Source organism: Melopsittacus undulatus, chromosome 14 (assembly GCF_012275295.1).
Source record: "Melopsittacus undulatus isolate bMelUnd1 chromosome 14, bMelUnd1.mat.Z, whole genome shotgun sequence".
Lineage (NCBI taxonomy): Eukaryota > Metazoa > Chordata > Aves > Psittaciformes > Psittaculidae > Melopsittacus > Melopsittacus undulatus.
Window position 1 is genome coordinate 6,196,704 of NC_047540.1, and position 22,276 is coordinate 6,218,979.

At 49.3% G+C, this 22,276-nt stretch overlaps 2 protein-coding genes across 3 annotated transcripts; both read right to left on the minus strand.

The window, feature by feature from the left end:
- Positions 1-1,979: 1,979 nt before the first annotated feature.
- On the minus strand, positions 1,980-15,729 carry HDAC1 (histone deacetylase 1). Its single transcript, XM_034069206.1, has 14 exons — positions 15,638-15,729; positions 11,616-11,728; positions 11,052-11,169; positions 8,836-8,910; positions 7,519-7,657; positions 6,764-6,905; positions 5,563-5,655; positions 5,167-5,275; positions 4,901-5,041; positions 4,336-4,444; positions 4,102-4,232; positions 3,171-3,317; positions 3,022-3,070; positions 1,980-2,675 (listed from the first exon to the last, which is right to left on the minus strand). The coding sequence occupies exons 1-14, from the start codon at positions 15,684-15,686 to the stop codon at positions 2,648-2,650; spliced, it is 1,443 nt and encodes a 480-aa protein (XP_033925097.1). The 5' UTR covers positions 15,687-15,729; the 3' UTR covers positions 1,980-2,647.
- A 901-nt stretch (positions 15,730-16,630) lies between these two features.
- LCK (LCK proto-oncogene, Src family tyrosine kinase) lies at positions 16,631-20,599 on the minus strand. 2 transcript variants are annotated; one of them, XM_034069208.1, is made up of 12 exons: positions 20,498-20,599; positions 20,305-20,386; positions 20,122-20,212; positions 19,897-19,995; positions 19,684-19,787; positions 19,456-19,605; positions 18,957-19,109; positions 18,285-18,464; positions 18,054-18,130; positions 17,815-17,968; positions 17,251-17,382; positions 16,631-16,953 (listed from the first exon to the last, which is right to left on the minus strand). In XM_034069208.1, the coding sequence occupies exons 1-12, from the start codon at positions 20,597-20,599 to the stop codon at positions 16,751-16,753; spliced, it is 1,527 nt and encodes a 508-aa protein (XP_033925099.1). In that variant the 3' UTR covers positions 16,631-16,750. The 2 variants fall into 2 exon arrangements, with proteins under 2 accessions (XP_033925099.1, XP_033925100.1); XM_034069209.1 differs by lacking the exon at positions 18,957-19,109.
- Between the last annotated feature and the right edge of the window lie 1,677 nt (positions 20,600-22,276).

A 22,276-nucleotide genomic window follows, 5' to 3' on the forward strand; every position in this document is an offset into this window, starting at 1 on the left:
GTATTTTAAATGTAGTCCCAGGTCTACAAGTGATTTCCAGGATCACTGGGGGTCTGTGGTGGGAGATGGAGCTGCAGTGAGCCCCAGTGGGATGCAGGGCTCAGCCCACTCCAGTGCAGCCTGGCAGCCATTTTGGGACACTGGTTAGAAGAGGGCTGTGGATGCACATCAGGGAGCATAAGCTGGGCAGGGGTCACCTCAAAGGGGCACTTGGGTTCAATTGTCTGCTGTGGTGAAGGGGTAACAGCTTCCTGGAGCAGTATTCCAGCAGGGGAAGGCAACTGTGCCATCCAAAGCTTTGCTTTGCAGCCAGCAAAACCAGAATTACAATCCTTTGCTTATGAAGCTTGAGTCTTTTGAGCCCAGTTCAGCTGTGATGCCTGTTACAGAATTATCCTGCTCTTACACTTTTTACACTTGAATACCAGATAAAACCCACTTAAGTTCATCCAAAAGATGCTCCCTTCCCATAACATACTCCTTTCCTGGATCAGCATTGCTTTCAGAGCATCTACTGCATGAAGGACCAACTCCAAACACACCACAAAGCCAGTGCTGATGGATAAGAACTCAGCTGTAACTGAGGAAGGAAACAAACCCCTGTGACCCTTAAGAAAGTTGTGGGTTCACAGACCCTGTGGTGTTTTGACTCTGTGGAGAGAATGGACATGAGGAAAATTTCAAGGCTATTCTGTAAAGCACAGGGGAAAAAACAAACCAAAAATAAACCCAAACATCAACCAAAGATGAGGGCACCTTCCACCTGCAGCATGGAACAGGCTCCAAATATCATGTTTGGTGAATGGCATTTAAACCTACACATCCAGCCCTCTTCCTGAAAGAGCATGATGATCATCTTTCTTTCCAAAGCTTTGTTACAGCTGCTGTGTTTTGTGGCTTGGGCCTACATTATACTTCATTATCACAACCAAGCTGCTGCTCCGTTTTCCAGCAATGGCTCTGAGAACAAACTAAACCCCAGCTCTTGAGCATTTCCTCTCAGCAGGAAGCACAAACTCACAGCACCCATAGAAATGTACCAGTTTTATTACAAAGATTCTCAAAATTCAAAATAAAAGCATCTTTAAAAAAACCACACTATACCCCTCCCCCCCCCCCAACCCAAACCCAAAGGTACACGGATCTCACTTCACATACAAACACTGAAGAGCTGGAGTGAGGTGTCACTCGGATTCAAAAGGAGACTTCAAAACTCATGGTGGAAAAGGGAAAGAAAGTATTTAAAAAAATAAAACCTTTAATAACCTGTGTGAAGTTAGCAGCATTATTAGAGTTGAAACCATCAGCAGCGCTCCGTGGGAGGTACAGATCCTCTTAGGGCCAGAGGAATCCCCTTGAAGGAGAGCAGTGAGTCAAAACCGCCTGCAAAACTTCAGCAAAGTATTTCCCCAGATTACCTGATCTGCTGTACACGAGATACAAAAGCAAGGCCAGTTCTGGTCACAAAAGACCTCTGTGTGTGAGATAATGTGTGGGAGCAGGAAGAGGAGTAGTTACAAAAACTTACAGAGCCCCATTTGCTGTTCCCTGATAGAGATAACAGCTTGGGAGGCTGCTAAGAAGGGTCTCCTTGCTTACTGGCCTTGAGAGCAAGAGAGAGGAAAGGTTTGATGTTTGTAACTTCACTTCAGAGAAGGGTTTTTCACTGAGTGACACACATGAACAAAAGATGTCAGCCAAGTTCTGTTCATCAATGGTGGTTTGAGGGTCAGGACATGGCTCAGTACTGAGGAAAGCACACGATGGCACATGCAGCATGGGCTGAACGAACAGGGAAAGCAAAGCAGGCAGCCAAATGGGCTGTAACTCACTTCCCTCCCCAAAATGGGGCATAGGTATACAAAAAAAGGTATAAAAGTTTCACCCTTCTCTCACTCAAGATGCAGAATGCCACACCAACTGGATCTGCAAGAGCTTGGGAAGTATTAACCACCACATGAGGGCAATTTTCAGTTTGCTTTTTCCAGATCTACACCCTCAGGGCTCTGGGGCTGGTTCACTTTTTAGATCACTTTTAAGCTGCTTCATCTCTTCCCGCAAGTTTGCTGCAGGGAGGTAGCCAACTCTATTCAAGAACTGCACTATTTGACCCTGAGAAGTGGCACCAGCTTGCAGTTACTTGCCATGATGGACTCAAATCGAACACCAAAGGAATAGTCTCTCACAGGCTTCATTTAGGAACTTGGATTCTCCCACAAAACAAAAAGGAAATAAAACATGAGAAGGAAAATTCATGGCTATCTCTTTCCACATAACCTGAAATGCAGATAATACTACTTCTATTTAAATTATTGTTTTCCAAGGGTGGTTATTTCAGAGGAAAGAGTAAAGAAAGGAAGTGATTTTTTCTTAAAGACACACTATAAGGAGGCAGTGGAAGGCAAGAGTGAAACTTCCCAGTCACCAAATCTGGGCAGTGCAGGTCTGTCTACTCTGCAGAATCCTCCCTATCTGCTCCCAGCAGAGTGCAGCAAGGAATAATTTACAGTTCTCAAGTAATTTATATATTTATATAGAAATATATACAGAAACATATATAAAATATAAATCCTATGGAATAGGAGGCAACCAGAGAAGCTAACCTATGACAACTACACACTGACAGTACTGTTCAGCTGCAGCCATCTCAGGTGGATTTCGTCTCTTCCTTCACCCTGTGGAAGCAAGCAGTGAAGAATCTGGTTCAAACAAGCAGCCCAAGCTTTCATAACAAGTCAGGGTTGTTTGTTTAACCCTAAAAATGCTGCTTATATGGCTCATCTTCACCTAACACTTGTAACATGTTACTAATGAAGGAACAGTATCTTTAAGCCCCTTCGATGGAGGCTCTCACAGTGACTTATCGGATGTGGGGTTCTACATAGGCAAATTTCTTCCCATTAAGAGCCCATGACAAAGCCACCCAAACCACCATGTCTCTCCTCCAACCCCTCAACTTGTGCAACATTCCACTGGGGGAATGAGTGCTCTTTAATCACAATGTCAGGAAATGGGGCTCACCCTTTGGGTTCTGCTTTCTCCTCTTTTGCCTTTTCCTCTTCTTTCTCGTCTATGAAAAAAACAAAGACACACAATAGTGCAGTAGGAATGTACACACCAGGCAAAGGTGCAGAGCTGTGAGGGCTTCTAATCCTGGCTCTCATCCTTACCCTTCTTCTCCTCTTCCTCTTTTTCCTCTTCTGTTTTCACACGTTTAGCTTTCTTGAAGTTGGCAACATTTTTGCGTCCTCCTTCCCCTTCGTCTTCAGAGTCAGAGAACTCTTCATCACATGATATTCTCTTATCAGAATTGCGAACTGAGCATGAAGAGGACAAGGGAGTTGTTTCAGGAGATTTAGAAGTCAGGAGAGACCACGTACTAACTTCTCCAAGTGCACCTACACAATGGAATGAACTACCAAGCCTATGTAAGTCAGAATCTAACCATGATAAAGACTTTATCTTTCTATGTGCTGTACCTTTTAGCTCATCACTGAAACTGCTCATGCCCAAGACACCAGATCACATGTATGACTTGGAACAGTCATACCACTTGGAACAGGTACAGTGTGATGTCTAGACTTGACAATGTAAGAAGGTTAACTAGCCTCACACTGAGAAAATCTGCCTGCCAGATCTAAAGGCCATCAGCCAATCTGGATATAAACTGCCATTTTCAACGTGGAAAACAACCTGTGGGATCAAACCCGACAGTCTCTCAGAAAGCATCCTGTCATACCACTTCCATCACAGGAACTGTTTAAATTCTCACATTAAAGCCTAGATTCATTATGGAAATCATCTGCCAATAGTGCTGCTTCTCCAAAGACAAAACCCCCCCCCCCCAACAAATCTATCAGCCCTGCAGTGCTGAGCATCAACACTTTATCTTACAACATCAATTGGGAAGATTCCAGCTGAAGGACTGCAGAATCAAGCTGTATCTAAATCACAGCTCCTCCTCTCTTTATGAAGGTAACTCAGTCTGGAGCCTGCATGCTTCTCCAACTAACACATCCTGCCCAGCATTGGCACCCACAGGCTCTGTAACAGCACACTGCCCAGCCAGGCAACACAACCACACCAGAGACAAGCACATACTTGAAATGCGTTTCTCTGGATCTTCTTCCTCTTCATCCCCACTGTCTTCCTGAACAGCATCCTCAGGAATTGGCTGCATCTGGACACCAGGGGCATGAGGCAGCATGCGCAGATTCTCAAAGAGACGTTGCCTAGAGCCAACCAGGAAAGGAACACCTCCGTCAGCAAGATGCTATCCGCGGCTGCGAAGCCCTCAGTGGAAGGTGTCAGTCTCGCAGAGGAGCAAACACTTACTTGATCTTCTCGAGATACTCATTGGTATTCTGGTTAGTCATGTTTGAGGGACTGATGTGGAGCTTAAAGTCTGGTCCAAAGTACTCAAAATAGTCATTATACGGAAGTTCTGCAGGCAAGTTAAAAAGGAGTAAACATCAAATTACCACTGGACTGGTGACAAAATACAACAAACACTTTATACTTCTACAGAAAAACACAACTGCATTTACCTCCTAGCCCAAACTCAGATCAAAGCAGACAACTTGGCAACAGTGCAGTCAAAGCTTACTTGGCAATTAAACACTATCAGTGCACACCAAAGTTTTCAGTACAACGTCATCTCATTTCAGTAAGTTGGCAAGGATGCTGGGTACCTTTTACTGGAGGGGAGAGCTACAAGGACTAGAATGCAAACAAGAAGAGCTACTGCAAATGAAGGCATCTAAAAGCTCCTCCGAAGTCATAATCTAGAGCTAATGAAACACTCAGGGTTGATACCTATCCCACAGCAACATCACTCTCCTGTGCTCTGTTACCAGAGTGTCCCTTAGTCCTTCAGTCTTTCTTCAAAGGGGAGAATTACCATTGGGAATTTCGGTATCCAAAGCCACAGCAGTCTCATAGGTCCAGCATCTAGCCACATTGCGGATTGTGTAGCCACCTCCTCCCAGCATCAGCATAGGCAAATTAAAACTTTTTACAAACTCCACACACTTGGCATGACCTGCAGCAAAAGCAGAGGGGGAAAGTGAGGTCACAGCCTCATGGCATAAGAACAGCAAACTTTTCAATGAAATCTCATTTCATCAGTTATGCCCATCCAATACAGGCACCGTACAGTACTCTTACCTTTGATGGTCAGATTAAAACACCCCAGCCTGTCCCCTGACAGAGAATCTGACCCGCACTGCAAGACAACTGCGCTAGGCTGGAACGTCTCCATCACTTTGGATATAACCTAAACAAGGAACTTATTGTTACACACTCTCCACAGGACAGTGTCACAGCAACACAGTAATATCCATGTCAGCAAGTCACAGGAAGACATCCCTAGTGTTCCCACAGTTGCTGACTCCCCTATATTGGTAACACTGAGGCTCTTACGAAGAGACACTGCTGACAGACTGCAATTGTTAGGGAGGAATAAAGACTGAATCAGTCTCCCCAGAAACTGGCTTAATGAGCTACAATGACAAAGTATGAACCACAAGGAACCACTCAGCAAAATGAGTGATATTCACTTACAGGCTTGAATATTGCTTCATAGGACTCATCATCGATTCCGTCCCGGAGGGGATAGTTTACAGCGTAGTACTTGCCTTTGCCTGCACCAATATCCTATTAGAGTGGAAGACAGGAGAGACCACAAGTCACCAGAGAGCCAAGTGCAAAACAGAAATTGTTCTCCAAATGAGGAAGGAAAGCATGGGATTCCATCAGTGTAATCTGAATGGACAAATTCTGTCCTGGCAGAAGGCAGCTGGAGGCATTTGACTCCAACCACAGCTTATTGGCAGGAGTGGGTGCACTGGTCCTCAGTGTTCAGAGAGGAAAAATCTGCTATTACGTGTTGCTCTGAGCACACAGCCTCTCATTTCCCTGGCAAAGGCACTTTCTTACACAGTAATAAAACTGGCAGCCAAAACTCTAGTTCCAAACCTGTACACTGCTGAGATGTGCAGCCCAAAATGCCAGTTTGGGCTAACTGTGAAGCCTAGTAACTGAGGAAATCTGTATTTAAGACTATATATATATTTACATTATCATTCTCATAACCAAATGTTTTATTAAAAATAAGGGTTTAATGTATGGTGCAGAGTTGCACCAGGCTACACCAGGAAAGAATCCTGCAGCTGCATGAAGCTTGGCATTACCATGGACAAACTCTAAGCAGGGCTGAAAAAGTACAACTCAAGTGGAAGAGAAAAGAATTTAAACCAGAAAAAAAGCATTTGAAAAGAAGAACCTTTCACCCCCAAGAACAGCATCCTGGCAATGTCACAAAGTGAACCACACCTGCATCTAAACCAAACAAGTGCCATGTTTAACACCACAATTCGTTAACCTGCAGAAATGACTCACAGGAGGAAATGCAACCAAGATAAACCAACACAGGCGGAAGTACTTCCTCATAAACCTTCACCCCAAAGCTGGCATGACCAAGCCTAGTTTCCAGGTAGCTACAGAGGACCAACATGCCACCTTCAGAGTCACTTTTCTGAGCATAATCCCATTGGAAGGCTGCCAAGAGACTGACAGCAAAGCCTTGGGTTTATTACTATACGGGCCATGATTACATGGCCACTCCAAGAGCTGAGCCCTCAGAAAAACGATGCCACTTCGAGAGAAGGAAACCCGAGGAAAACAGTGATTTTAGTCAAAGTCGTATGACAGCAAACATGGAAGAGACCAAATTCCACGGTAAGTTTTTTTGCTTCATTCTCACCCGCAGGTCCCCTGTTCCTGGAAAGTATTCACCATACTTATGAAAGGACACGGTCATCACACGGTCTGTGGTATAAAAAGCTTCCTCCACGCCATCTCCATGGTGGATATCAATGTCAATGTACAGCACTCTCTGGTGATACCTAGGATCACAAAGGAGTCAAAAATACTGCATTTCTTCAGAGCAGAAAATGTCTTCATCAGCACAGCAAATAGGAGGGGAGGAAGGAACTTGGTGCTAACCCCCAGACTGCCAGCTACCAGGCAGCTCCCTCTCCGGGATCTACAAGCAAAAGAGCTGTGAAGAACAGACACGAGCCCTGGTTGCCAGTAGAACACAACCACAGAGGAAAATGAAGTGGCATTTGCTGCTGCAACTGATCTTTGAAGGCAAACTCAACTCAGTTTATTCAGATTCAGCCAACAGACTGCAGTTTTATGTCAAGCCTCCCACTGAGGTCTGCTTTGAGCCAAATGCTGTCACATATTAGAGCTGTGGCCCATTTTCCAGGGTGGGTAGTAGAGGGAAGGGTCTAAAAGCAAGCACACAATGCTTCAAGCTTCCTGCATAGTGCCACCACTAGACCCCGCCCTTTGGGAGAGAGGATACTGCACCCCAAAAAGTAGCTGATTAAGCCTGGGAAAGCACAGCTTAAAAAAAGCAATAAAAAGAGAAGATTGGGAAGAAAGCACTAAGGACTCAAAGGAAATGCAGCAGAATGGACAAACAAAAGGGGTAAACAGCAGTGCCCATACTTTAAGAGCTCCAAGATAGCCAAGACGATATCATTGACATAACAGAAGCCAGAAGCCTCTGACTTCTTAGCATGGTGAAGGCCTCCTGCCCAATTCACTGCAATATCTGTCTGTTGCTTGTTCAGCTTCACAGCACTGGCTGTTGGGAGAAAAATTACACGTTAGCACAAGAGCAAAGGCCCATAATATAGACCAAAGGGTAAAGCACTGGTCCCTTACGACCACCTCTCTGCTTATGTGTGTGTTTGGGTACTTCACAAAGCACAAGGCTAAGGGTTTAACACTGGATACCTCCACAAATGAACAAAAAGCAAGGGAAGAGACATGCAGCACTGTTTTGTCTGCATACACCTTTCATAGCTTCCTACTTTTGCCTCAGAGTGTGAAAGCTCCACAAATAAATACACAGGATTCTAGCTTGGGTCACAGCTGAAGACAGTTGAGGTTTCTCACTGCCCTGAACAAAAGGTTTTAACAGAAGTTCTTATACAACATAAATGTAGGTCATTCACTGAACATGCATTCAGGTGAAGGAAGTTCTCTTCCCCTAACCCCTTCAAAAACATTCTGCAAATTCTGAAAGTTTACCAGATTCAAAACAAATTATGTATTCTGTGGAATTAGGACCAGAGAGTATGGAGCTACTTCAAAAGATGCTGCAAGCAATGCCTGTCTGTACTGCTGAGTACATTACAGGAAACAGAGACTTCTAGATGCCACTGTAGGAGTAGCAGCCACAAAGTTTTAATGCCTTTGCATAGGGATACCAGTCTTTCTGCTACAAAATACTTGAAAACAGCAAAAGCATTTTAAATGTTGTGGCTTTCAGGGAGCTGACTGAAACCTTGCACATTCTGTTTTGCTGGGTGTCCATGAGACACTGGCGTTTTGTTAAAAACAACAAATAAAGTGGTTCTTGTCTTTCCTTTGCAGGTTCTGCCTGCCCTGAGCAAGGATTTTACAACTGCTTTTTTTTAACCTTCCTTCAAAGCTGACATTGACTTTTTTATTAAATCCCTGTTGCTCCTGTGGGTTTGTTTTAACTGTACCACTGGTGATGTTGTTATACCACTAACAGAGCTTCACATACTGGGTGAAGTAACCTGGACTAGTGAAGACACACTTAACAAATGTAGAGGGATCTGTCAATACACAAGGCTTGAACCCCCATATGGGAATAAATCTGGATCTAATTATTATGGAAATCAGAAATATGTTCACGGAGCTTCCCCACAAGCTACAACAATGTATTTCCCAGACAGAATGACATTACACACGTCTACTTAAAAGGAAAGAACATACAACTCACGAGCTTACCAACTGAACCTCCAGCAGAGAGCTGACAGAACTCAAACAGCCCATCAAACACAGGGCAGTCTTCCCCAACATTAACTTGAAAAGAATACAGAAGAGTTAGTAAGACAAAACTCCAACTGGCAAAGCTTATACCACTACTCATTTAAAAAGCTAGTCAGGTAAGCGAGCAACAGTTTTAAACACTTACAAAACATGAGCATAATCAACCCAAGGATGCCTGACGAGGCAAAAAAGGGTTTTGCTGTAGGGAAGATGCTCTTGGCTTGCAAGAAAGTAGGAAAGCAGGTCCCAAGAGCACTGGTGAGAGCAGCACTCCATCCCTCGGGAATCCAGAAACCAGGCAATTGCAGTGGAAAATAAGAGGGCAGGGAGGAGCTCCCAGTGAGAGCTGGGCAGTAATACCCACACATGTCCTCAGTTGCAACTCAAGGTGGATTTACAGTACCCTGCTCTGCTCAGGCAGCACATGCTGGTGACCACAGGCTGTGCAAAATGGGGACAGCACTCCTTGCTACCCCACACAGGCCATGCTGCTGCCTGGGCACCATGTTTTTGTGGGGGTTGAAGGAGGATAGTGTTGTTTGTGACTATAGAGTGACACCAAAATCCATTACACAACCCCCCAGCAAGGGGAAAAAGGTTTTGTTCCTGTCTCCTGCTGTATTGCTGATGAGGAGCTGAGAAAGCAAACAGTGCCAGCACTGCAGAACATGGGGAATGGCAGGGTGCAGTGGGTACTGGGGGAGAAGTTCACATCCACATCTCTTTTGTTACACTTTGTACATTCCTTTTACTTCACATTGGGCAAGCAGTTGTGAAGTTCTCAGCAGTACTGTAGCTCTGGCTTAGATACATTTTTTATGCTGACTATTTCCATGATTAGAACAGTAACAACAGACATATTGAATCTAGATTTTGCAGGATTTACTTTTACAAACAACAAAAACTAAAATCTGTATTTTTGTAACAACATCTGTAGAACATTTTCTTCTGTGCTTAATGAGAAAGGCACTGCCAGCACAGTTCTTGCAGCACTGGAAACTCATCAGTGCACAGACTCCACAAAGACTGTGTGATAAGGGAGCCTGAATGGTCCCAGTCTGGGACAGGGAGATCCAGAATGAAGCAATTGCTCCTGCTTTCCAATTGTTTCAGCAGGGCATGACAACTGGCAGAGTCTGAATAATCAACTCAAAGAGGTTGGAAGCTTTCCCTGTTAGGTGAGGAGAATTTAAATTGTCCATTTCTGCATGCTTCCCATCACAGCAAATGAAACTTCTTGCCCTTTAGGTGACAGAGCAGCTTTCCCAACTCCTCAGGCAGGCAACAGACATGAACAGAATGAAATCAGAGCCTGTTCATTACCTTTACTGCCACTCAGAACTCTGTGGGCAGCACTGACAGTATTTGAAGGCATCCCTCTCCTATACCTGACAAAGAAAGGAGCTGCTGTGCAAACAGATGCCAGTTGGGCTTTTTCCCACCTGGAGATTCAAAGCAGCCAGGACTGCTAAGGAGGGATTTAATAACAGGAGTCAATCACTGACTGTAGGCATAAATCTCTGGCATAAGACAATGAAGGGCATGGATGCTCCTTTTTCCTTGCAATGGGTGGGTGAGAAGCTTTGTGTCTGGGAGAGCACAATCAGAGAGAGACCAGCATTAAAGGTGGAAATATTCTCATGGAAATCATAGCAACTATCCTTCCCTCAAAGGGAAAGCTGAAACAGTGAGCAGGCTAGAGCTCTGCCACTGGACTTGGGAGCAGTGACCTTGTCTCCTGTATCCCTAATCTCTGTTCTGAGCCACCTGTGCTAGTTCTCTAGCTACACAGAGGCTACTATTTTGAGGTCCCATTGATGCAGAGCTCTGTCTTCTGCATGTTTAAAGATTAATTTTCATATTTTGCCTCCTCTAGATAAAAAATAGTTCTGTGGAAATAACGTAAAGAAAATGTTTAGAGTAAAGAAAATGTGTAAAGAAAATGCTGACTACCAGAGAGCAGAGGTCAAAGGGTTTTCTTCAGCTCTTTTGGCATATTAGCTAAAGAGAGGGACCCATTCATAAAATGCATAGTTTACCAGAAAAATCAAAACCAAAGTCAGGATAAAGACAATTTCCTGCAATTCTTCCTACTCTTTTTTATCACAAACCTCTGAAGCTGGCCTGGGATTCCCAGACCCACAGGTTTTAACAATGGCAGGAATAAAGCTTACATCTTTGCATCTGCTTGCTGTACTCAGACATGTTATCTGGGCGAATAGATCTCAGAAATTTTATGTAGTCATCACTGTGGTACTTGGTCATCTCTTCTGCATTTGCCTTGTGAGGGCGCTGCAAGGACAGAAAAAGAGTGAGGCTCGTTTTGCAAGACATCTCTCCCTAATTTCCATTTCCAATCTCAGATTCACTCCCAGGAACAGCAGAAAACTCAAACCAGCATCATTAAACAAGAGAAACTTATTTTCAAAGGTTAAGAATGTCACTACCAGAGACTGGCATGTATCACATATCTAGACAAAGAAAGCATTTAAGTTGCAGGAAGAAAACCAATTTTCCAGTCTCCAAAGTTTATCTGAAGGAAAGAACATCTCATTATAAGCAAGCAGAAGAAATACATCAAAACAACTGGTTCCCTTCCTTTCTTTTCTCCTTCCCTTTCCCTTCCTTCTTGGATTGTCAACAGAGAACTTACAAGTCTGAAGCATCAAACTTAAAACCTAACACCTAAACTAAGGTCTTTCACATCAATTTCTCTTCACAACCAGCCCTAAACTTACATATATCTCCATCTTCCTGTACAGGCCGTAGTTCAGCAGTAGGTTGTGGGTCATCCGGATCCTGTGGGGCTTCATTGGATGTCCCTGGCCATAATAGTAGTTTCCAACATCACCTGGGAGCAGAAAGGATTTTATTATAGGAGGGAAAACTATGAATTCCTTCAATTGGGATCTCAGCTGAGCCACAAATCCATCAGGTCATCTGTCACTTTATTTGTCCTTCAGCAGCACTCTGTTCACAGGGGAACAGGGGCTCCCATCTCGTTCACACAGATACCTGCATGGATTCAAAAAAGCTTATCCAAGACTCAAACAAGACAGACATTTGTAAATTAGGATATGGCCAGACAAGGAATTTTTTAATGCCAGTTCTGAAGACAATAATCTAAGAAGAGCCTGAACAACCTGCACAAGAGGAGGAAGCTCCAGCTTTCCTGGGCAGGATGAGCTTTGAGCACCACATCTGCCTGTCCTCACTCAAAGCACTCAGCTCCCCAATGGCTCAGGCCCACTGTGGTACCTCACATCTACAGCTCACAGGTTTTGCTGTGAAATGCAGCCATGCTCTGAGCAGAAACCTGCACATCAAGAGGTGCATGAGTCTAATCCCAGCTCAGACACTGACTCACCTGCAGGAGCACGTAGCTCTGCCTCAGTTTCTTACTATTTCCCTAACAGAAACAAGATACAAACCCTGCCAATATGCAAACACCACAGCAGCTATAGTTTTGTCATTTTCACCCCCTATTATTGCTTGAAATCCTGCAGAAGAATCCCAGTCCCACACACAGACACACCTGATAAGCTATCTCATGGGCATCAGCATTAATGAAGTTGGCTTCCTGTGAATATATCACAGAGATAAATCACACAAATATATCACCCCCGTGTGTGGATTTTTTCCTACCTAAGCAAAAGCTAAGCTCATGCTGTACTCTCTCATAGTAGGCACTGCTGGTTCTACCCTCCCCCCCCTCCTCCGGTACTTCCAGCCCAAAACAGTCTGGGATTCCATAATTCTACAATAGTGCCATGCAAGACCCACTTTCCTGGGAAACCAGACTAAGTTGTTCATGTAGTTGTACAACTCCCCATCAGTTTAGGAAGCAGGAGACCCAGTCCAGTCTGTCTGGTGACTCAGTTGGGAGTATTAATGTTTCATCACCAGCCTTAACATTCAGGAGAAACTGCTGCTTCCCCAGTGCACAGATGTAGTTTTTCCCCCTGTGAACATGGCTCTATTTTTTAGTCAAAGTAGATGCAAACAGTGCAAATCCTACACCCAAGCAACTCTACTGCTGGAGTTCACCTCTCCCATGGCACTACGATGAAAGAGGGTGCTCTCTGCATGAAGGTATTTTACTGCGGTAACTATCCCTTCAGTAAAATCAGGTTAAATCAAGCTTTGGGGAACCTCGTAAGAGATGTGTAAAACCCTATGTAGAAAATACAAGCACAAAACTACATGAAGCTTTGAGAAATCATCCTCTGTCTGCAAAAGGCCCTAGGCACACCCATAACTCTTCCAGAGCCTGGTGATACTCACTCTGCTAAACACATCCCACCACAGGTCCACCAGATGAAGTGTGAACTCAACAGGTACCTCTTCCTGTTTGCTAGGGTTAAGCAAGTCCCTACATGGGGAGCCTATAAAGGAGAAGCAACTGTTCAAGCTCAAATCCTTGCATAAACCCCTCAGGTTTTCCAGGAAGGCCCCTTAGGATACCCAATTACCTTTTCCTGTATCACACCTAGACCCTTCCGCGCAGCTTAGTTTCCTTCTCCAGCATAGGATGTCCCTCAGCCTATGAAAGACCCACAAGCCACCCAAAACAGTTCCCAGGGACCTCCTTTCAGGGTGCAGTTATCACACCAGATTGCACTGCTCAACCTCCCTGTGTGGAAAATAAGACCCTAACAAACTACCCTCCCTCAACTGCGGATTATGCCTTCCCCAGGAAGTACACTTTTACCATAGGACACATTGTGGATGCTTGCCAGCCACTCGTAGAAGAGCAGTGGAAAGGAGACCCTAAAACCTCACCACAGAGTAAATTAGTGAGGGCAGCTACAGATGAGAGCATGTAACAGTAACTTCACATGGCTACCATGTAATAATGACTACAAGGATAGCATCTCTCTTAGCATTTTCAAGCAAAATGACTAGTAATTTCATATTATAGACATCAGTGTGTGCCATTAAAGATGATAGCTTGTCCACAAACTGCTGCTTTGTGAGCAAAGTGACAAGCTGCTTTGTGAACATGTTATATTCCAAATTCAGGGATAACTTTGGACACCATTTTTTACCCAGCATCCAGATCATGAGCACATGTCTGGCATTCTGGTACATCCCACAAGCACTCCAAGTTTAAAACAGGCATTTTAGGGGGCAGGGATCCAGCACCCCCTTGTATTTTGATATGATTGCACAGAGATCAGTTGCATGGTGAAATTGGGCTCAGTTTCACTGCACATACTGCTCTAATCCAGATTCCTCCTCACCCTGCTCTCCTGGAGGCACTGGCTGAGTCACAGACCCTGCAGACTGTCATTACAGGTTGCAAACCTGTTTAGATTGACTTGTCCAGAGAAATAAAAGCCCTCACTATATGCCTGACACATGCAGCAGTTTAGAAGCCCCCTTCATTGCTGGAACACTGAGACCATCCACTTAGCAGGCAAAATTAGTGATGTTTTTATTTGATTCCACAGACTGAAAACCATGAGGAAACAGAGTTGCACAATACCTTTCACAGCCTCTGTTAAAAATGAGCCTGCCCATCACCAAGGCATCAGTTCACCCCTCCAAAGGGAGGAGGTTGTGAACCTGCAGATTGTGATTTCTCTATGGGGTATTTCTCTATGGACTATGGGGTAGAAGCCATACATGATACCCAGCTTGGGATGTGGCTAGCCCTAACACCCCATTAGAAATGGGTCCTCAGCCTTGTAACAGAAAACACAAAGAACCAGTCTAAGGTCCAGCCAAGCTCACAACCAGAAACAATCAATGTTCCCAGACACAGGAAACTCCCTACAACCAGTCATGCAGTTGGTCTGGCTCCTCACACCTCCTGCTTATCCCCTGCTTGACAGCCAATACCACTGTCCCAAACTGGAGCTTCAAAAGAGCCTTTTCATACCATGGCTTGAGAAAGCTTCATGTCCCCCCAATCCATCCTGTCCCCCAGCACTTCCCCAAGTCCTCCCCATCCTCCTAGAAACCTTCAGCATCTCAGCATGGCTTCCAAAAGCTCTCTTGTACTCATGCCCCCCTCTCCATCCTTGACCCTTTGGAGCCTTTCCCTACTTCCAAAGTCTCTACATCTCCATACCTCCCCACCATATGCTACCCCTGTCTTCTCCCCTCTCTTCCCCACACTCTTCCCTTTCTTTACTCCAATGCTCTCCCATATCACCTCCATGCTCCCATGCTTCCTATGCACCCAAGCATCCTCCATTCTCCAACCCTGCTACAGTCCCCACATAATCCTGTCCATATCCATGCCCTGACACACATACCTCCATGCCCCTTGCTCCCTGCCCTCCAGTGCAGCCCCCAGCCCTTCCCCGTCCCTCAGTAACCTCAATACCCATCCCTGCACCCCCCAATGCAGCCTCTGCCCCGTGATCCCCATTACTCCTCCCACCATCTTCAGTGCAGCCCCCAACCCTCCCCTGTCCCTCAGTGCCCCCAGTACCCATCTTCTCGCCGCCAGTGACCCCCATTACTCCTCCTAGTGACCCCCACTACCCCTCCCACCACTCTCACCACAGCCCCCAGCCCCACCACATCCCCCAATAACCCCCCTACTACCTCTACCCCCTTCGGCCTCCAACCAGCCCCCATTACCTTCCCCCAGCCAACACCTCACCCCAAACCCAATGACACCAATTACCCCCAGCGCAGCCCCCACTCCCCCCCCATCTCCCCCTGTCCCCACACGCAGTGAACCCCTCAGCCCCCTCCCATCCCGGTGCCCCCGGGAACGCCGCACCGGTGCCCTGCAGACCCTCACCGTCATAGTAATAGCAGACTTTCCGCTTGGTGCCCTGCGTCAGCGCCATTTTCCTACCTCCCCACAGCGACAGATCCTCCCGCCGCCCCGCACACCCCGGCCCGTGCCCCGCAGCCCCGCCCACCGCGGGCCCCTCCGCCTATCAGAGGAGAGAGCTCCGCCCCTCGCCCTCCCACCAGCCAATAGGAAACCGCAGCGGCAGGGAGAGCGCGGGAGTGGGGGCAGTGAGCAGGCTAGGCGGAGTGGCGGGGTGCTTGGGCTGTACCACTGCTGGGGGGGTGGGGGGCAAGAGGAGAGGGGAAGGCAAAGGCGCGGGCTGCACCATCGCTGAGGCTCGGGGGGGGGGGGGCAAATGAGGAGAGGGTCCAGGTGTGTGGGGCGGAACCATTTGGCTTGGGAGGAGACACCAGGTGGGGCTGAAGCCATCGCGGGGTGGGATACACAAGGCAATGGCCTCTACCAGCACCCAGGCTTGTCCCACCCGGGGCTGGTGTAAGAGGGACTGGGGGGATCTCAGGTCCCAGCATGAGAACGGGCCGGACGCCCAGCAGCACCCCCGTGAGGGACTGGTGTGAGAGGAGTCCATCCCCTGAGGCCATAGGGCAAGCACCCCACTTGCCCTGTGGCTGAACATCCTTCAGGGCCACGATGGCAAAGGCCTTTTTCTCCAGAAATGGCTCCTCTGAACACCACAGTGAGAACAAGGCGCACCCCACAGCCAAGGGCTTCAGCAGACATCACTTGCGGGGGGCTCCTGCCATCAGTGGGGGTGAAGGAGCTGGGGAGGCCCATGGGCGAGGGTCTGGCATGGGCCTTGGGGAGCCCCTGTGGGCTGGAGTCCGGGTTTGCACCCAGCAAGTGCAAAGGGACAGTGGGGGGGAACCCAATGGGCCCTACCTCACACACACCCCCCCCCCCAGCCTGCTCTTTGGAGTCATTTGTTGGCTTTGCTCATCCATCATCTTCTGAAGGAGTGAAATCTGCTCCAAAGCCTTGAAGCACTTCAAACCTTTACTGCTGAGGTCCAGGCAGTGCTGACCTCAGCTGATGTGCATAGAGTCTGTGGGGACCTGGTGCATGGGGAGCAGCTCCAGGCACCCCAACCCATTGTCCTTATGGCTGCTGCTGGTACTGGCCCTCAGTGGCAGTGAAGAAGTCCTCCAGCACACTCTTCATGTACTCAAAGGTGGGCCGCTCCTCGGGCTTCTCCTTCCAGCACTGCATCATCAGTTCATACAGCTCCTGTGGGCAGTTGTCTGGCTGCGGCATGCGGTAACCACGCTCCAGGTTCTGTATCACCTCAGGGTTGGTCATCCCTGTGAGGAAACGCACACGACACTGAGCTTGGGTCACCCCCATGTTGCAGGTAACACCCTATGCTTGCAATTCCTATGGGGAAGCTTCCTTCTCCCTGTACTACCACCGCAACCCGCCTGCCTGGCCATGTGCACCAGGAAGTGGTTGAAACCATTGTGGGCTGGCAGGGAAAGGAGCCAGCCGGGCGGCTGTGAGTGTGTGCGTGCAGCAGTGCATGAACACGCTCCTGGGTGTACGCTTGCGCTCAGTGCATGTGTGTGAGTCCTGCTGCTGCACAGCTGCTGGGAAATCCTGACCTGGATACGGGATCCGGCCATAGGTGACGATCTCTGTCAGCAGGATGCCAAAGGACCAGACATCCGACTTGATCGTGAATGTCCCGTAATTAATGGCCTCTGGTGCCGTCCACTTGATGGGGAATTTAGCCCCTGAAAAACATCAGGAGACAAGGAGGAATAAACCATTACAGCTGAGCTGGAAACGTCCCTCTCTGTGTAACTGGATGTGACAACCCTGAGGCTGCCTCTGTCCCCTCTGTGTGCCTAGGGACACGCTGGGTTTGGTGGCAGGCAGCTCCCACGATCCCTGCTGCTTTGCCAGCTACAGAGCCCTGAGCCAGGCCAGCAGCCCTGATCCTGCAGTAGCTACCAGGCAGGGCTGTCACCCCCCAGAAGCAGGGTTAGGTGGGCATATAGGGACCCCCCAGCCCCCTTCAGCTGGGCGGTGATGGAGGGGAAGGGTCTCTGCACTCTCCTGCTCCCCTCTCCTGTGGTCACAGTAGCTCCCGAGGCACCTCAGGGACCCCAGAAAGGCTGGGGTGGGTGGGGGGGGTTCTCTTTCCTGCAGCCCTGTGCACAGACCCTCGCGAGCCGTGTACTCGTTGTCCTCAATGAGCCTGGCCAGCCCGAAGTCAGCTATTTTGCAGCACAGGGTGTCCGACACAAGGATGTTGGCAGCCCGCAGGTCACGGTGGATGTAGTTCTTGGCCTCTATGAAGGCCATGCCCTCAGCAATCTGCAGTGTGGAGTGATTGCAGTTAGTCACCACCAGCATGGCAGAACCCTCCCCACCACCAGCCCCACGGCTCTGTCCCCCTCACCTGCGCTGCCATGTCCAGCAGCTTATTGATTCTGAGCTTGATGCCTTCTGAGGTCTTGAGGAAGTCCACAAGGCTGCCTGCAAGCAAGGTGGTAGGTGTCAGCAGCAAGCTCCCAGCTGGTGGGAGAGCCGTGATGGGAGGGCAGAGTGGGGAGCTGAAGGATGCCAGAAGCAGCTTGAGATCCGTAAGCCAGCACCAACCACACTCCTCACAGCATCTGGGTGCTCTCACCCTTCTCCATGTACTCTGTGATGATGTAGATGGGCTCCTTTGTCACCACGGCGTACAGCCGCACCAGTCGTGGGTGCTGCAGGTTCTTCATGAGGTTGGCCTCTGCCAGGAAGGCACTGGGTGACATGCTGCCCTGCTTCAGGTTTTTTATGGCCACCTTAGTGTGGCCATTGTAGAAGCCTGCAGAGAAATGGGGCAGAAGGTGATGGGAGAGAGGGACCTGTCACCAGGCACTACTGGGGGATGCACGGCAGGGAAGGAGACAAGTGTGAGGGCTACTGATGATCTACAGCATCCCAACCCAAAACTGCCCAAGCAAGAGATGTTGGAGGAGGTAAAGGTTGGTTGCAGACAGGCAATGGACACTTGTGCCCTGGAGGGCTGTTGGTAGCAGGACCAGAAGGATTTGGTGATGATCACAGCTCCATGCTTGCCACCTCTTGGGCAATAATCTGTAACTGCATTTAACCCACCACACAGATACTTTTACATGTGGCTTTCAAGCTCCAGGAGCAAAGGAAGCTGCTGGTTGCTGGGCTTTAAACAGGGAGGCTGGGGGAGCCGGGCAGCAATGCTGAAACCAGTCCTGTCCCAACCCATCCCATCTTACCCTATCCCATCCCAGCCAGCAGCCATGGGAGCACAGGCAGGGAACCAGTGTCACCAACTCACCCATCCAGACTTCTCCGAACTGTCCTGCTCCCAACTTCTCCACCAGCTTCAGTGACTCCCGTGGAACCTCCCACTCATCCTGCCACCAGGGCTTCTGTGGGCGCTGGCTCCGGCAGGGCCTGCCCAGCCGGGTGCACAGCCCGTCTGAGTAGCCTGCAGTGCAGGGCACAGAGCCTGTGTCAGAGCAGGCCAAGGGCACAGGGCACGCGACACAAGCTACTGACTGCTGGGGCACAGACAGGAGCATGTCCTGCTCATCCCATCCTGTCCTCTCCTATTCTGTCCCATCCCATCCCATCCCATCCTGTTTCATCCCATCCTATCTCATCCCAACTGGTCCTGTCCCATCCCAATCCATTGCATCCTGTTCCCATCCCATCCTATCCTATCCCAAACGGTCCCGTCCCATCCCATTCCATCCTGTACCATCCTATCCCATCCCATCCCAACCCATTCCATTCCCTGCCTGCAGGCAAGGCCAGCTCTGGGTAGTACCTACGTGTGTAATACTCCACCAGCTCATGCAGGCTGCTGAAGGTGATGCGGGGGGAGATGTAGTATCCTCCCTTGTCCATGTTGCGGATCTTGTAGTGCTTCACCATCTCACCCTGGTTCTGGTCGAAGTCTCTCACTGACAGTGAGTAGGAGCCTGGGAAGACAGGGACCATGTGGACTCTGACACTCCTCCTGTGCCTCCCTGTGGCAGGAGCTGCCAGCAGGATGGTACCTTTGGAGGTCTCACTCTCTCGGATGAGGAAGGAACCGTGTGTGTTGCCCGAGGCCAGGAGCTGCCGCTCTGCATCCTTGCGGCTGATGTTCTTGAAGAACCACCTGAGGACACGCGGGGCAGAGTTAGGGCTGGGAAAGCTGAGGCCACTGTTACCCACCCTGGCTCCTTCCCACTCTGCCAGGACACAGCTCCTACTCAACCCCTACTCACGGCTCAGGCTCCAGGCTGTTCAGCAGGGCCACAAAGTTGTAGGGGATCAAACCCTCCTGGCCGGTGGTGAGTGACTGAGCCTTCCACCATTCCCCACTCCTGCAAGGACACAGTGAGGTAAGACCCTCCTGGCTGCTGGGATCTGCATGGATGCCTCTGGCAGCACTGGGATGGGTGCAGCGGGTGATGCCAGTGTGGGTGCTGGCACACCTGTGGCAGACTCACTCTTCCAGGATGCGGAGCTTCTCACCCTTCTGCATCCCCAGGTCCCCGCTGTGCTTGGGCTCATAGTTGTAAAGAGCCACCACCAGCTTATCTGGAGGAGGGGCAGAGGAACAGGGTGGCAGTGGCCAACTGTTAGCTATGGCTGCCCCTGCCATGGACCATAGCTTGCACTGGGGACCATACCTTGCAGTGGGGAGCACGGTGGAGATGTGGCCTCGTAGCACACCAGTGGGTCTTGCACCTCGGAGCCGTTGCGGATCAGCCTCTGCCAAGGGAGGAGTAGCCCTGTGAGCTCTCATCTTCCTGGGGTTTGGCCAACTCTGGAGGTGTTTGGCCACCAGTATGGGGGTCGGGGGGTCTGCTGGCTCCCTCCTACCTGGGGCTTGCTGTTGGGCTCAATGGGGTAGTTGCAGTGCTCACAAATGTCAATGTTCTCGATCCAGTCCTCGTCATAGTCTGAGCTGCAGCAGCAGCCCATGGTGGCTGCAGGGGTGACAGGTAGTGAGAGAAGCCTTCAGGCCCCCTTCCATGCCAGCACAAACCCATCCTTGCATCTGTTCATCTTCCCACATCACAAGGCTCATCCTGCACACTCTGCAGGTGCTCAGCTGAACTGGAGGCATCCTCTGACTCCCCATATTTCCTCCTAATCATTTTGTTCTGGCTTTGTTAATTAAAACCACCGAAGGTAACTAGTAACTAGGTAACTAGTCCCCAGTCTGAGGCTCCCATATCCCACTGCCACAAGTCAGCCAGCTCCGTCGCACTCTGCAGCCCTTGGGCTGGGCCCTGTGTTCTCCACCAGCTGACAATCTAACCATGAGTATCCCATTACCAGTTAATACAACAGTGTGTTTCACCAGACACCTCCATGGCACCACCAGCAGCTCCTGGTGCAGAGGTAGGTGTGAGCACCCCCCCACCAATGCTGCATCACCTCTGATTCCCTTTCCCACCCTGCAGGTTCCCCTCATGCATTCACCCCATCACTGTGCTCCTGCTTCTCCTTCATCAGGGATGTCCTTTAAGTCCTCATAGCTGCTCAGGGCCCCCCATCCTTGGCAGCTCACTCTGAAACATCCAGGTCCCCCCAACCTCAAGCCACAGTGATGCCAAGCTGCTGTACCTGACACCACGGTGTGAGCACTGGGGCAGCCTGGCACTGATGCCATGAGCATGGTGTGGACTCTGCAAACCAACCATCAGCTCTTGCCTTGCCATGAAAGCTGATCATGGCACAGGGCTGAGCTCCCTGGCAGTGCCTGACGTGCTCCTGGGGGACCCCAGCACAGTTTCCACAGGCACTGGGTGCCAGTGGCAGGTTGGGACCCCCACACCATGCCCCAAACCAGCACTGAAAACAGCAGCCACTTTGGAACTCTTATCCTGCAGCAGGTGGTGCAGGTGTGAGCATCCCATCCATGCCATGGCCTGCAGCGAGCTGGGTCCCCAGGAGATAACTGGCAATGTTTGCTCCTCGGTTTCCTACCCAAAGGAGCCATTATTGCACAGCTGTTTCCACAAGCACATGCTTAAATCCACCTCTTTCCAAGGTAGTGGGGGGCTTCATTTGGGTGTGTGCCCCCATGGGTGGCTGGGGACACAGGAAAGAGCCTCATGGGGGACCCCAACAATGGTGAAGGGTCCACAGGGGGCCACAAGCCTCGGGTGACCATCAGTGATGGGTGATCTGGGAGAGGGCAGATGAGTGAGCTCCTTGCCCACACTGTGCAACACTGCTCTGGGGACTCAAAGGCTTAAAATCACCCTGATGCCTTCAGCTTCTGGTTACGGCTACTTGGGAACACACTTTGGCACCCAAGAAAAGGGGTTTGGGCACATCACAGACCCTCAATGCAGGCAGGAAGAGAAGCCTCCGCTCTCCCAGACCTACCCACAGCCCTTCAATGCCCTCACTGAAGGCAAGGGCTGCCAGGAGGTATGTTTTCCTCCCTGCACCAGGCAGGGTGAGGAGGGAGGTGCTGTTATTGTGCCTTTTGTCTTAACACACTCAAGCCACAGACGAACTTCCACCCAGCAGCCATGTCACCTGCAGGGGAAGGGCCTTGCTGGTGAAACACCGTGTTTGAACGCAGCCTTTGGTGCCTGCATCTGGTGCAACCGAATCTCTCTGCAAGGGATGCGTAGGTGCCCC